This window comes from the organism of the source record quoted next, unplaced genomic scaffold (genome assembly GCF_019419815.1).
Source record: "Pyrus x bretschneideri cultivar Hongxiangsu unplaced genomic scaffold, Pyrus_bretschneideri_v1 Contig7, whole genome shotgun sequence".
Lineage (NCBI taxonomy): Eukaryota > Viridiplantae > Streptophyta > Magnoliopsida > Rosales > Rosaceae > Pyrus > Pyrus x bretschneideri.
This window is the reverse complement of record NW_025999809.1, coordinates 6222541-6236145: the sequence shown is the minus strand read 5'-3', so window position 1 is coordinate 6236145 and position 13605 is coordinate 6222541. Positions and strand designations below refer to the sequence as shown.

At 37.3% G+C, this 13605-nt stretch overlaps 3 protein-coding genes across 3 annotated transcripts; all 3 read right to left on the bottom strand.

Annotated features, from left to right (window-relative positions):
- Window positions 1-137: 137 nt before the first annotated feature.
- LOC103958888 lies at window positions 138-1108 on the bottom strand. Its single transcript, XM_009371209.3, has one exon. It carries the CDS (start codon window positions 1037-1039, stop codon window positions 488-490), a length of 552 nt encoding a protein of 183 aa, XP_009369484.2. The 5' UTR covers window positions 1040-1108; the 3' UTR covers window positions 138-487.
- Window positions 1109-3120: 2012 nt separating this feature from the next.
- LOC103958887 (mitochondrial import inner membrane translocase subunit TIM44-2) lies at window positions 3121-7217 on the bottom strand. The gene is made up of 14 exons (XM_009371208.3): window positions 6986-7217; window positions 6773-6879; window positions 6346-6429; window positions 6145-6220; window positions 5901-5945; window positions 5371-5799; window positions 5201-5269; window positions 4891-4955; window positions 4605-4673; window positions 4432-4504; window positions 4150-4254; window positions 3741-3812; window positions 3595-3657; window positions 3121-3446 (listed from the first exon to the last, which is right to left on the bottom strand). The coding sequence occupies exons 1-14, from the start codon at window positions 7061-7063 to the stop codon at window positions 3315-3317; spliced, it is 1467 nt and encodes a 488-aa protein (XP_009369483.2). The 5' UTR covers window positions 7064-7217; the 3' UTR covers window positions 3121-3314.
- Window positions 7218-8026: 809 nt separating this feature from the next.
- LOC103958885 lies at window positions 8027-9644 on the bottom strand. The gene is made up of 2 exons (XM_009371207.2): window positions 9353-9644; window positions 8027-8538 (listed from the first exon to the last, which is right to left on the bottom strand). The coding sequence occupies exons 1-2, from the start codon at window positions 9490-9492 to the stop codon at window positions 8217-8219; spliced, it is 462 nt and encodes a 153-aa protein (XP_009369482.2). The 5' UTR covers window positions 9493-9644; the 3' UTR covers window positions 8027-8216.
- Window positions 9645-13605: the final 3961 nt, after the last annotated feature.

The following is a 13605-nucleotide window of genomic DNA, read 5'->3' as shown; positions in this document are numbered from 1 at the left end:
TTTAGCGGGTTAATAGCTAGTTGTTCGAAGGGAGGAAAATCAACGGGAATTGAACTTGCACATATAACGCATAGGCATAATTATTTTCTGTCATTACGATAAAATGTCATCTTCATACAAATACTAAGATTCTTGCATACAAATAAATATGTCTTTCTATATTTTTCATCACACAATTGAATTCTTGCATACAATCATATATAAACTCTGCTCTTCCACAAGCAAGATGGAAATCTATCCCTTATTTGTCTCAGCACGGCCAATAACTTCCCCCATCCAAGTCATGCTTGTGGAAAAGCTGCAAAAGCTTCATCCTGTTCTTCCTCTTCTACCCACTCGTGTTTTTTTTTTTTTCCCTCATTGAAGCCAATAAATATAACAGAAATTCATGCGAAACAAATTATTTTCAGAATAATTAATCACACTTAATTTACAAATTTACATCATGTATATATTTCTTAATCTAATTAAACAAGAAAAGCTTATGCTACAAATGATCACGTGCCAACTTCTCCTGAACCGCCATGTCCCTTCTAAACTTGGCTATGAACTCCTCAGCTCTTTCATCAATCCCATGCATCATTGGGGAAGCAAATCCCAATGACTCCCACATATCATCCGCCGTCGCAGAACATCCTCTCTCAGCCCCACTTTCAGCACCCGCGGCGGCAGTGGTAGCTTGCTTGCACTTCGCTACCGGAGGCTCAGAACTCCTCACCAGCTCAGTCACAGCAGGCTCTTTAAAAAGCTTGTCAACGTAGACATGCGCATCACTACCACGGTTCTGAAGAAGCTGGCGGTGCTTGTAGCGACGCCCCTTGCGTTTAAAACGCACCTGGAGAAACTTGTAGGATTTCAGTCCAACAGAAGAAAAAGCAAAAGCAGAAGCAGAAGATGAAGCGGCAGCAGTAATGGCCTTGACTCGATTTTTTCCGGGTTTCGCGATGCCTTTAGGCTTTTGGAGTTTTCTCTGTAGTTTGGAAGTGAAGCTCTTCCAGGCCCTTCTGGCTGGTGGAAGCCTCAATCTCAAGCAAGACATGGATAACTAGGGTTTGCATAGAGTGAGTGGATGATGGCTTTTTTAAAAGCTGCTAGAGAGATTCTTTCAGCTTTTGGATTGTGGATTCGTTTTTGTGCAGTTTTATACTATCGGATTTGGACTAATTAAAGGTAGCTTACTTCTTACTCTACGCGTTTGACATGAAAGAAAAATCCATTATTCTAAAAATCCTTGCCTAGCATTGTCTAAGCTCTGCCTAGACGTTAGGCGGTTAGCAATCGTCCCGATTAATACCTAAACATTTGAAAATTAAGAAAGGGCGCCTAGACCTCCTGAGATGCCCGCCTAGCCAGCCCAGACCCGCCAAGGTTGTGACTCACTTAGACAGAAAATAGATAACTATCATTTTGCATTTTATTTTTTCAATAAATTGTAAGGGACTTGTTGAATACTTAAAGGAACACACATTATATACTTGTTCTCCATGTTGTCATTATGTTTCAATAGGTTATAATATATATGGCATTCCATTTTTTAATTTATGATGAAATCATATATATTTTAAGTATAAACAGACATTTATTTATACAAAATATAATAGATTTAATTAAATCCTCTAAGTCTGCCTAGGCGCCCGCCTAAATCCCACCTAACCTCCTAGGCGTTAAGCTTCAGCCCACCATTCGATTAGCGCCTAACGTCTTTTAGAATCTTATAAAAATCTAAGTATATGGGTAGTCTTTGTGTGTGGGGGGGGTGGGGTGGGGTGGAAGCAGTTTGGACGCTTCATCTTATCCATGTTGGACGTTGAAAAGTTTAATTACTTAAAGCCCAAGATCATTCTACAAGGATTGGAATGAGCTTAACCTAAACTTATAAGTGAACATTATGAGTTGAATCGCAATCAATTTCAATTTATGGCATGTTTACTTATCAGGAATGAAAACTACAATTACTTGACATTGCATTCGTTACTAACTATTTGGACAATAATTTTCCGCATTCATTCTAGATTTCCTTAAGGACATATTTTTGTCATACATTCACAGCATGCGCTAACACGCACGGAATAAAAACTTTCATTAAGTTCCCAATTCATTGTTTTTGGGATAATCAATTCATTATTCCAAGTAAATATACGATCAAATTGAGTTTTTCTGTTTTCAGTTCTCTTTTATACAATGATATTCAACTTTAAAGATTTATTTAGCCACATAAGTGCCCGAGTTTGCTTCGTAACCCCGAAGGGGAATAGATAAGTGAATTTGCTGCTAACTAGGCAGAGGAACCATCATGAAATTGGGGTATATACATGGGCCTTTCTATAGCTTGGGATAAGGGATGCGGAGATGTGATTCTTGTGTTGTTATTTTAATCCAACAATCTATTTTGGTTTAGCACCCGCTCTACAATCTCATTAAAGATCGTAAAAAAGTTATCGTAAGAAATTAGAGATGCCAAAGTCATTCATATTTATAGAGAAAAGAATGCATCAGCTTATCACCTCCACCTACCACTGCTGCTAATTTTCTAGTTTCTGATATTATTGGCAGGGCCCTTCCTAGGGTTGTTCTTGCCAAGCTTTTTTGTTTGCTTGCTTGGCTACGCCCTCCTCTGTACGATTAAAAAAAAAAAAGAAGATATTCTACTTGAGTGCATTTTTGCTCACCACCATTTAGTGTGGTATATGTTCAACATCCTATTTATCAACGTTAGATAAGTTTGAATTTTGAGTGGTGAGCAAAAATACTCCAGATTCTACTTTAAAGGGTAATTTTCAACTAAACTATACTGAATCAACCATAACAATTAAATATCAAACTCGTTATTCTAATTTTTCTAGTGCTAGTGCGTTGTGAACTTTGATGGATTTTTTAAACCAACCTAGGCCTCATCTAAGTTTTATAATTATGTCCTCACATGAAATATCATTATATGATTGATGTGGATGCCTTCATGTTCCTTTCTGTTGTCTCTTCTCTCAACTTGGGTAATTGCAATCACGTAAAGCAAGTGCAGTATTACAACAGATGCATCTACTTTTCTTTCTTTTCTGCAACTTGCGAAAATATTCGAATTTCCAAGGTCGCGTAGAATAAAAAGATGGCACCAAAAAAACAAAGGGGAAACAACTTCCTTCAGATAATATATGATTGTTCTTAATTAAGCAACTATATTTATCTACTACAAAACTCCCTGGAAGTGAATAACAAAACCCAGGCAAGTTCGGACGCGGGAAAAACGAAACACCATTTCTATTTCGAGCAATAAAAATGCTACAACATCCATCAAGACTCGCGATTTATACAGAGAACTAAATGAGGGCTTGAACTCCGAACTGCTGCATCTCTCTAACTTTCCAAATTGGATACATAGCACCTTCACTCAGTTCTTCTAAATCTACCTGTTGCATCGCCCATGCGTAATACACCGTGTGGATTGTGTCCTGATGAATCAATAGGATTTGACAAAACTTATAAGAACTTTGATTAGAAATATAATGAAGTCTCGTACATGTTTTCGTAGAGAATTGTGGTTCAAATGGGGAATAACACATTTGATATAACGTGCAGAGGGGTGTGTGTGTGTTTTACCTTGCCACCTTCTGTTACATCACCATTTCTATCTCGTACACAGTACACTTGCTGCGTTTGGAACTGTTAAATTCACCAAATATGGATGTCACTATCAACTTCTGCTAAACAAATCAAACATAGAAAACATAATCGAAAATGCCTACCATTACAATAATAATGGGAGAATGTCCCATCATTTTGGTCTCTTTTATTTCCGCCTCCGAAATATGTAGAATCTGCACCACCAGAAAATCATGAATTAGTTACGTGGCAACTAGCATATCCCTGCCACATACACAGCACAAGCCCTGAAGAAGTTTCCATCACTCGGTATATAAGTAAAATTTAGGCTACAAATGACTTTGTCACCCAACTACCGGTAATTACACTGCAGCATACAAAAGCCTCTGTTCGTTAACCTAAATTCTCAAAGTAGTCTTAGACTCAAAGATCGATACTGTATGATCAAAAGTAGTAGACAAAAAGAAGCACGTGTTTTTAATTAGCATTTCTTCAGTATAGAATATTAGCATGGTAACACTGATATATTTTAGGAAGAGGCACACTGTCTACCTTGTGATCGAAAAAGATGCCATGGCTTTTAAAACCATCATGCTCGGCTTTACACCGCTCAATCACCTCCCTACTACAATACTTCTTCAATGTCTCAAGATCCCCCTACATATCAAATGCCCTTGTTATTCCAAAAAGATGAGAAACTATAATGGTACTCAGGCATCTTGGAATGATGATAAGTTGACAGCAAAGCATGAACAAGAAAAACAAAGATGAGAGACGAGGAGGGAGAAGGAGGGAGAAAAAGAGACGAATAGGTAACACGGTTCCAGCACTAACCTTGATGTAAGCATTAAGCACGGGTTTAACAGCATCCTGAACTTCTGCCAAAAAGTCTGGTAAAGAGAAGGATCTACCATCCAGAGTTTACAATTAGAAAAAGAAATTAATAGTCATCCAAATACAAAATAAGTATGACAAGAAGCAGCGGCAAATGAAAAATATGATCATACGGATCTCTGCGACGTATCTCCTTGATTGATGCAGCAGTGTCTGTTTCTTGAAAAATAGTTTCGTTTAAACTGGCAAAGGAAGAAGGGTCAATTCAGGACTCAAATATTTTACAATTGACTCCACCACTCATATATTTACAAGTAACTGTTTTAGGGAAAAACTCTCATTCTGTGGGGATAGACGGCAAAGCAAAGTCTGTTACAAAAAAGAAAAAAAGAAAAAAAGAAAAAAAGGATAATGAACACTAATGAACAAACAAGAAGTAAAGAAAGTTTAGCAGCATACTCCTGAATTTTGTGAACAATTGGGCTATCGCTTGTATCCCAATGTTCCCGTATGTCCTCAGCAATCTGCCAATTTCAACAAAGACATACAGCAACACTAAGAGATTTAGTACAAATAAAAAGGCTGTCAAACATAAGTACAACAGAAATTTACTCAGTAGATTTTTATACAAATGACAACATCCTTTGCAATGTTGTAACATTAAAAAAAGAAGCAAAACAAAAGACAGCAGAAATGTTCTACGTCCATAAACATTAAGTATAAACTAGAATTTTAACATAACAGAGACAACAATTGAATTGTAACATACCTCCTGGGTTTTGTTTGTAACTGGTTTACGTATTTCATCAAGACGCTTGAATATAGGATAACCTTGCATCTAGGTAAGAGAGTAAAAACAAAAAAATCAAATAATTTATAGAGGAAAGGCAACTAGATATTACTTACTGGTAATATTTAACAAGCGGATAAAAAGTTAACCTTCATTCTGAAAGCCTCCCACTTTTTACTCCAGCGAGATCGGGGTACAGCAACAATGTCCGTTCTTGAACTAGTTTCAACTTTTGGGGTGGAAGAAGGATCAAACTCCAGGTGCTTTCTCCTAGTTGTAGTACCACTTAACTCATCCCTTACAATGTCATATCCCTTTCTAGCCAAGTCCGTAATCTTTGCTTCCTTAACTCGAGAGAAGGCAGAGGAAATATACGAGGAAGAAACACTAGACCTAAATTTTCCAAAAAATGTTTGTTCAGTGTTACTAGACCCTGAATGCGGGTTTTTATGTTCCCCAGATTGCTGATTATTATGTTCCCCAGATGAGCCCTTCGTTCCATCATCAGCAACATGCTCAGATTTAGTACCAGAAGGTCCTGAGGCCTCTTCTTTCCCAATTCCAAAAGTTCCTTTGACCTACATAGAACAACAGAGAATTAGAAAAACAATAAAGTTCAGCAGATCAAAGCATGTACAAGTACAGATCCAAGAGACGAAAATTATAGCAGCAAGCAGACCTCCTCTGTGGCAGCTGAGATCTTCTCCTTTACATTGACAGAAACCTGCAAACATAAATTCAATGAAAAGTTGACAACATGTTTGTCAAAACAAATGCAAGTTTCTTACAGTAATAATCAACAAAAACTTGATATACACCACAAACAACATAATGGGAGGGGGTGGATATCTTGCACAAATTCAGCACCATCGAGTACACTAGATATTGAAGCGCTAAAGATTTTAATATATTTGAAATGATACCTTCTTTGCCGTTGCTTCCGCCTCTGTCCACGCACCATCCACCCGCTTGTATAGCTGCTCACTTGTCTGCTTCGTTCTGCATTCGCCATTTCACCATCTCAGAGCTTCCACTTGGAAGTGCCCTTGACATACAAGGGTATGTCTCAGCCTATGAACTACAAATACAAATCATAGCATAAAGTGACTATATAAAACAATTACCTCACTTTCAAATCTTCTTTAACCCCTTTGAGCTCTTCCGCTTTCTCTTTCAGCTCCTTCACTGACTGTTGAAATTGAGGATTCCTGCAAGCAGGGCAATGATGGTGAGCCAGATGTCCCAGAAATTTCTTACGAGAACTCGATAAAAGTAAATGTTAACAATTGCGGTTTGAATAACAGCTTCTCTCAGTAAAAGACCCGAAACTAAGCCGAAGGACTGCATTACCTTCCACTTTCAAATATCTGGCTCTTACTGGTTTTTAAGTTCAAGAAACAAACTTCAAATACAAAGTTCAATTTTTTGTTGGTTATAAACAGAGGAATAACAATTTGTTGGAAGTAAAACAAATTTGAGCCAACACTAAACAAGAAAAACCAATTAAAACAGCAGATATTACACGGGCAAATTAGAGAGAGAGAGAGGTACTTAGTAGCTTCGCCTTTGAATTGCTTCGAAAACTCATTGAAAACACTGAATCGACGATTCCCCAAATACCCATTTGCCGAAATCAATCGAACTCTCGCGCTCGAAACCTATCAAATCCCCAACCCACAAAAAAAATCATCAAAATCAACCCAAAAAGCACCGAAAGTTTCAGTCTTTGATTCATAACTTCTTCCATTAGAATTTGGAACGAACCTGCTGTTGGGAGGTCAGATGAAGAAAGAGGGGTCGTCTGTAGAGGTGCAAATCTCGCACTAGCTTTCTGCCCGCCATTAAATTGCAGGCGAGTTAACAATTTTCGAGCAGAGAAAAACAAACAAAAACCCAATGGCGTTTTGATTTTGACTTTTTTTTTTGGGTTTTTTGCAATGTGGGTGTCTGAATTAGTAGAGACGGTGCCCCTGCGTGGGAAGGAAGATAGGGACGAACAAAGAAGGAGATAACGTGGATGTTACACTTCCCAAACCAAACACGGCCTAGGGTTTCTGTTTCCCGGCGGATTTGGGAGATGAATGAGCCCAATAGTAAAATATAGGCCCAATACTGTTGGGGCGGCCCACTACTTTCTTTTTTGTTGTAGAAATGGTATCTCAACTTTAACCTAATTAAAGTAATGGTCTCTCAACTAAAAATCTATGACTATTGGTCCCTTAACTCATCAAAACATGCAATTATAGTCATTTTCGTAGCTCCATCAGAATTCTGTAAAAATAGTCGTGTTGGAAGGATCATTACTACAATTTTTCTCATTTGGTTTTCCATATTTGTCTCTTGATTTAACCTCACGTACGTGACACGTGACTCGTTTGACTGAAGTTCTAATGGAGTTGAGAAAAAGGACAATAGCTGCACGTTTTGATGAGTTAAAAGATCACTGGTCATGGATTTTTAGTTAAACGATCATTGCTTCAATTGGATTAAAGTTGAATGACTATTTCTACAATTTTCTCAATAATGATTTGTAGCACTCCGAAGATTTAACTGTGCACTACAAATTTTTGATATTTAAAAAGAAAAACAACCTTACGAGGAGTCACAATCAAAATTTTGGATTTTCATTAAGAAATAATACTTGGATGCTTGTTAGTCAGCTCTCACATTTTGATTTGACACATCGTAATGGTGGAGAGCAAACGTTTGGGAAAGTTTTGAGGGCAATGAGGAAGAGTGAAAAGAGAGTTGTGGTCTGGTTGTGCAGCGTAAGACGGAAGAAAATACATTCTTTCAAACCCACCATTAAGAATGAAGTATTCTACTAGTATTAAGGACCTAAGGTCCATACAAACAAAAATCATAACATAACCAAGTTGGTTAGAGCAGCATGCTCTAACTCTACACTTGAATTCAAATTTTCATCACCTTAATTTAGACTAAAATAGAACATCGCTCAAATAACAAAGAGGATGACAAGGGTTGCTTGCTAATGCTAATGACATGCCTCATTGGCATTAGAGAAGTGCTGGGCTTGAAGGGCAGCTGCCTTCTTAGACACCAAAGCTTGGATCAACAAAGTCTTGACCTCCCAAGCTGTGTAAGGATACCCTTTTCTTGCATAAGAGTTCAGCAGTGCAGCACTCGCCTGCTTCAGCAGCCTAGGGTACACGTTCTCCTCGTCATTCATCGCCGTCGCTTCAAGCAACGTCAGATCGGATCTGTACCGTTCGTACGCTCTTGATCCAAACACCTTGGACACCGTCGATGTCTGTGGGACCATCTTCGGCCACGCCTCCATCCTGCTCCCCCAGTACCTGTGCAAACAACAGATTATAACTCAGAAACGTCACCACCACTCAACAGAGGGATAAATTGAACTAATAGGCCAGTAATTTTTTTGAATTTTCACTTTTGTTCTCATAGTTTTTTTTACTTACATTTTCATCCATTGGGTTGTTACTGTCCGTCCAATCCGTTGGACTCGGCATGGTTCCTTTCAAGTTGGAATTTTTTAAACAAAAAAATTGCATCATACATCTTGAGTTATAATCAAACTGTTGCTTTGGTCGCTAAATTGAGAACTTTAAAAAATTAAGAATTATTATTGGCACTCTAAAAATTTCATTCTACGTTCCAAACTTTTTATATTAGAAAAAAAAATACACTTCCGATGAGTGTAAAATGAAAATTTTGAAATGCTAATAACATTTTTCTAAAAAATTAGTATCTAAATTTGACAAAATCTGAAACATTTTTCCTTCACGCCAACTCTTTAAAAATTTGCTTCAAAACTAAGCACGTGAAATCTTTTGATAAAGTAAATCTAAACCAAACAGATGTATCGTTCATACACGTGCTTAGTTTTTGTCAAATTCCAGCAATAATTTTAATTAATTTCTAATTTAGAGACCAAGGCTACTATTCTCCCATTTACTATTTTTCAAATAACAAGGATTGGACTAAACCGAAAACAAAATGAAACTGCAAAGACACATATGTATTAAAAAAAATCTACAAAACAGTGAAAATCTAGTTAACTACGGAGAGTAATTGCAATCTAATCCCCAACACATCGATCCCAACTGAAGAAGAGAAAAGAGAGATAGGAATCCAGAGGGGTTTGCTTACTGAGGAGTGCATCTTCCTGTTGTTCTTGTGAAGAGAAATCCTGGCCGTTGGTTTCTGGCTGTTGTTGCGGGTACAGAGCAGGCAACAAGTAGCAGAAGAAGAAGAAAGAGTTGACTCAGTTGAACTAAGATTTGCTTCATTTTTGGTGGTGGGGTTTCTGTCTATCTTCTGTTTGGGATCTGAGTTTATATATGGAGCTTGACTTGGTTTCAAACTTGGTCTGTCTTTACCAACACTGGCAGACTGGTACTTGTTTTTCAAATACAACTGGTTCGGTTCTCAATACATGTTGATGTGCTCATGGTTTTATGTTTTATAGGGAAATTTTTTATTATGACTGAAACACGGATAATACATTATTTATTTTTATATAAGCGATGGAAAATTTTATTTTTAATTTATTAACTTTTTACCATATATATTATATCATTTGCATAATGACACGTGATGTACCATCACGTATTCCGGACACACTGAAAAATCTCTCTGTTTCATGGAGATTTGGTTCAAATGTGAGGGGTGATATTGTCTTTTGGTGCACGTGCTGAAGAGCTTTGGACTTGAGAGTGTTGGAACCTTTCCCTTTTTTTTGTTCAAATGACAGTGTTGGAACTTTGGTTGTGCTTTTCATTGAAAACACTACAACACAAGGGGAACTATGCGTTGCTTACAACAAAAGGGGAACTATGGGTATCGCCTTGGGATTGAATTTTTTTGTTATTGTTGAATCTGATTCCTTGGAATCAATCTCTTACCTTAGGGGTAAGATAACAAATGGCAGTTGGGAGGTTTTTCCTAATCTGACGAAGAGCAGGAAACTTAAAAAAAAATTTCAAAACTGTCACTGGTCTTGGATACCAAGATCAGCCAATGTGGCGGCAAACCACTTGGCGTCGCGAAGATGTTTGGAGATGTATGACATTACTTGGGTCGATAGACCCCATCTTCACTTGTTCACGTCCTAAACAATGATGGGTTACCTTACCCTCCTTAAATTTGTAGTGACGGTGTAAGAGATGACGTTTTTAGCTATGCTTGCAGCGTCTAGTTTCCTTTCACCCGCTTGCACTAGCCGGTTTGTTATTGTGTTGCTTGTCTTGTCGTAGGCTTCATTATGTGCTTTTGACACTTTTGTCTTGGTTATGAGAATTTCCAATTCATCAAAAAAAAAAAAAAAAAAAAAAAAAAAAAACAGGTTGGGGGCAGGTCTTGTTATTTTAGAACGAAAATTCGGCCCACGGTTCTTCTTTAGGAAAAAGAAGCAGCTAATCTCAGACCAGTGCACAAATTATGATGAATTGAAAGTTGTTAATTTGCAATGATCGAGCGAAAGCCATGTTTAGAAAAAAGAAGGAAAATTTCATTAGACAGGATTATCACATACATAAGATTACACGTAGTACTTATTTATTTAGTAGCTACGCACTCTCTCCTCTTTAGATTATAGGGAAAAGGATCTGGCGCCGGATCATTTTTCTAGGATCATAAGGATTCTGTGATTGTAAATATTCATCGTACATTATGCAATCAGTTTTCGTTATGTACTATTTATATTTAATTTTAAATTTTAAATTTTTCAATGATTTCTAACCGTACGATATATGATGAATGACGCGCAGTATGAAAGTCCGGCCAGCTAGAGTGCGATCATGGCGTTGTCGTTGGTCTTGAAGGCGATGTCCTCGAATCCCTCGTTGTCAGCCTGCGTGATCACTCCGTGGTTCTGAGGCACGACGAACAACTGTCCCTCCTGCACTTGGTCGTCCAAGATCGGGTTGCCGTTCTCGTTCACAACCTGAACCCTAGCGCTTCCTCTGATCACGTACACCACTGAGGGGGCGTTTATTCCCCTCGTGAGTTTTCAGGTATTTTACTTATTCCAATATCCATTCTATATGTCACGTAAATAAACATACCACAATATCTAATCCATCTTTTATCCCTTTTTATGATAAATAATAATCAACATATTGATGCACATAGTTGCAGTATCACTAATAATATCTTTTTAATTAGTAAAAAAAAAAAAACTAGTGTACGTAGTACTGGAATTTTGTCAAGTTGCAAATCCTAATGCAGCAAGTTATATTACATGAATTAATTAGTTATTAATGTTATACTCTAGCTAGTCTCTAGATCACAAATTTATAATTTACACATATTATAACATCTAAATTAACCATACTACGTCAAGATGTTCCATAAAATATGTTTTTGTAAAGGTTGGAGTAATCTTCATCATTTAAGTTCAGGTGCTAGGTGGAGAGGAAAACAAAGAAAAGCCCTAAAGTCGTTGCCCAGCCTTTAATCTTGGAGTCGGCAGCAATCATTCTTGATCTTTTTCTTTCTCATCTCTGGGAGTGTTCACTCTCTCCGCTCTGTCGAGGAAAGCCTTCTTGCTCCTAGCTAGTTGCTCTCCCCTTCGGTCGATGAGAGCTTTTTGTAGCGGTTATGACTTGCTCAATCTCGAATCTAGGAGTAGGACCATTAATAGTTGTTCATATTTGAGTGGTTTTGTGGTTTAAGCTTTTGGGAAATGATGTGAAGAGGAAGCTCAACGTTTATTGGAGGTGACTCATAATAGAATCTTTTTGCCAACAATGTACAAAATCATTAAAGGGTGGTGTAGTCTTTTCTATGGTGCGCATTGCAGTGCCGTGAAGGGTTCAATACTGCTAGGTTGTGTTGTGTGTGTTTTTTTGTTTGTGGTTTTGGCCTTGCGAGTGTTATCTTTCCATATGGTTAGATGTGATTATGTGGTTGAAGTTTTGTACTCTTTTTTTTTATCCATTTATAATTGTGGAATTGCACTCCATCATGATGATGTTATTCGTTTTATTTGATTAGTGGAATGTTTTTATTTCAAAAATTTCAAGAGCTAAATAAATTTGAGGATCATTATTCTCCAAAATATGGTGATGTTTTGTGAATGTGACCATTAAATATGGTAGTCAGGTAGAGTCTTTGCTCTTTTGCAAACTAGTCTCTTGTATTCCTCTGCACTGTTATGTTATGTTTTCTACAGAAATTAAAGTACGTACCAAACCACTGATTAACTGTTAACCATTTTTTACTTTTCATGACCTAGTTTTGAGACCAGTTATAAGGAAGAAATAGCACGAATTAAGCTTTCAAAATAAGCAGAACTATCTACAAGGCACCAGCATGATCATGCTATATATTTATCAATATTATACTCTAGGTTTGAAACATCATTCATGTTGTCCAATTACATTATAATACGTGAATTAGTAACATCAAATGACTGTTTTGACTATCGCACTAAAAAGTTTCTCTGATTTAAAAGTTGAAATTGAATTTATGAGAAGGTCGTATTTGATGTTTAACGTAATAGTACCTCAGCATCTGGTGTGAAATCACCATCTTCCTCTCTTTTGAGGCCACCATACTAAGCTGGGAGTTCTTCTGGTTCTACAAATCTTTTTGGTAAATTTCCAAGCAAATTTGTGAGATAAAGGAACATAAATTAAGCATTCAAACATTAATTAATAAAATTATGATATTATATAGGTTATATATAGATCTTACTTGAGAAGGGTTTTTGTAACATCTGAAGGCCTGGCAAACACAAACTTCATTTTGGTTCTTTGACTTAGGAGCCTTGATCTGAGCACACGCAGTAAATAATACCAAAGAGGAGCATTTATCACAATCTGCAAATTAATCAACAAATCTTATTTCAAAGCTTGCGCATATATTTCAGTGTGACCATCGCATCGTAATATATTATTAATCAGTATAACCTCAAATTTGAGAGCACTACTTAAATTCTTTTGAATGAGCTCTAGATAGTTTTCTTGGAGCAAAACTAGGGTTTTGTTGCTACGAGAACGAAGCTCATTCATGTCCGGCCCGGCGAGTTCTTCAAATCTGTAACGCGAACCATAGAATCCACTCCTCCATCATTGAAGTTACGTTTTTGAATTCCCTTTTCCATGAACTAAACCCTCCCCCTCAAAAACTCTTCTCCGCAGAACCAAAAGTCCTACCGTACAATTCCCTATCTCTAAATGGCCCATAAAATGTGGAACACAAAGGGTGCCCTTCCTTGTCTAAAACACACGATCGAGTTTTTCCATTTATGTACCACTTTCTATTTAAGCTTACCCCAATTTCAGTCTACCCTCAATTAAAATTTTATATGTTAACTTTTCATAAGAACACCACCATTTCAGTACAATCATCATCTCGACAATCAGATAGTAGAGGAGGAGGAGGAGGCGGTGGTGGAA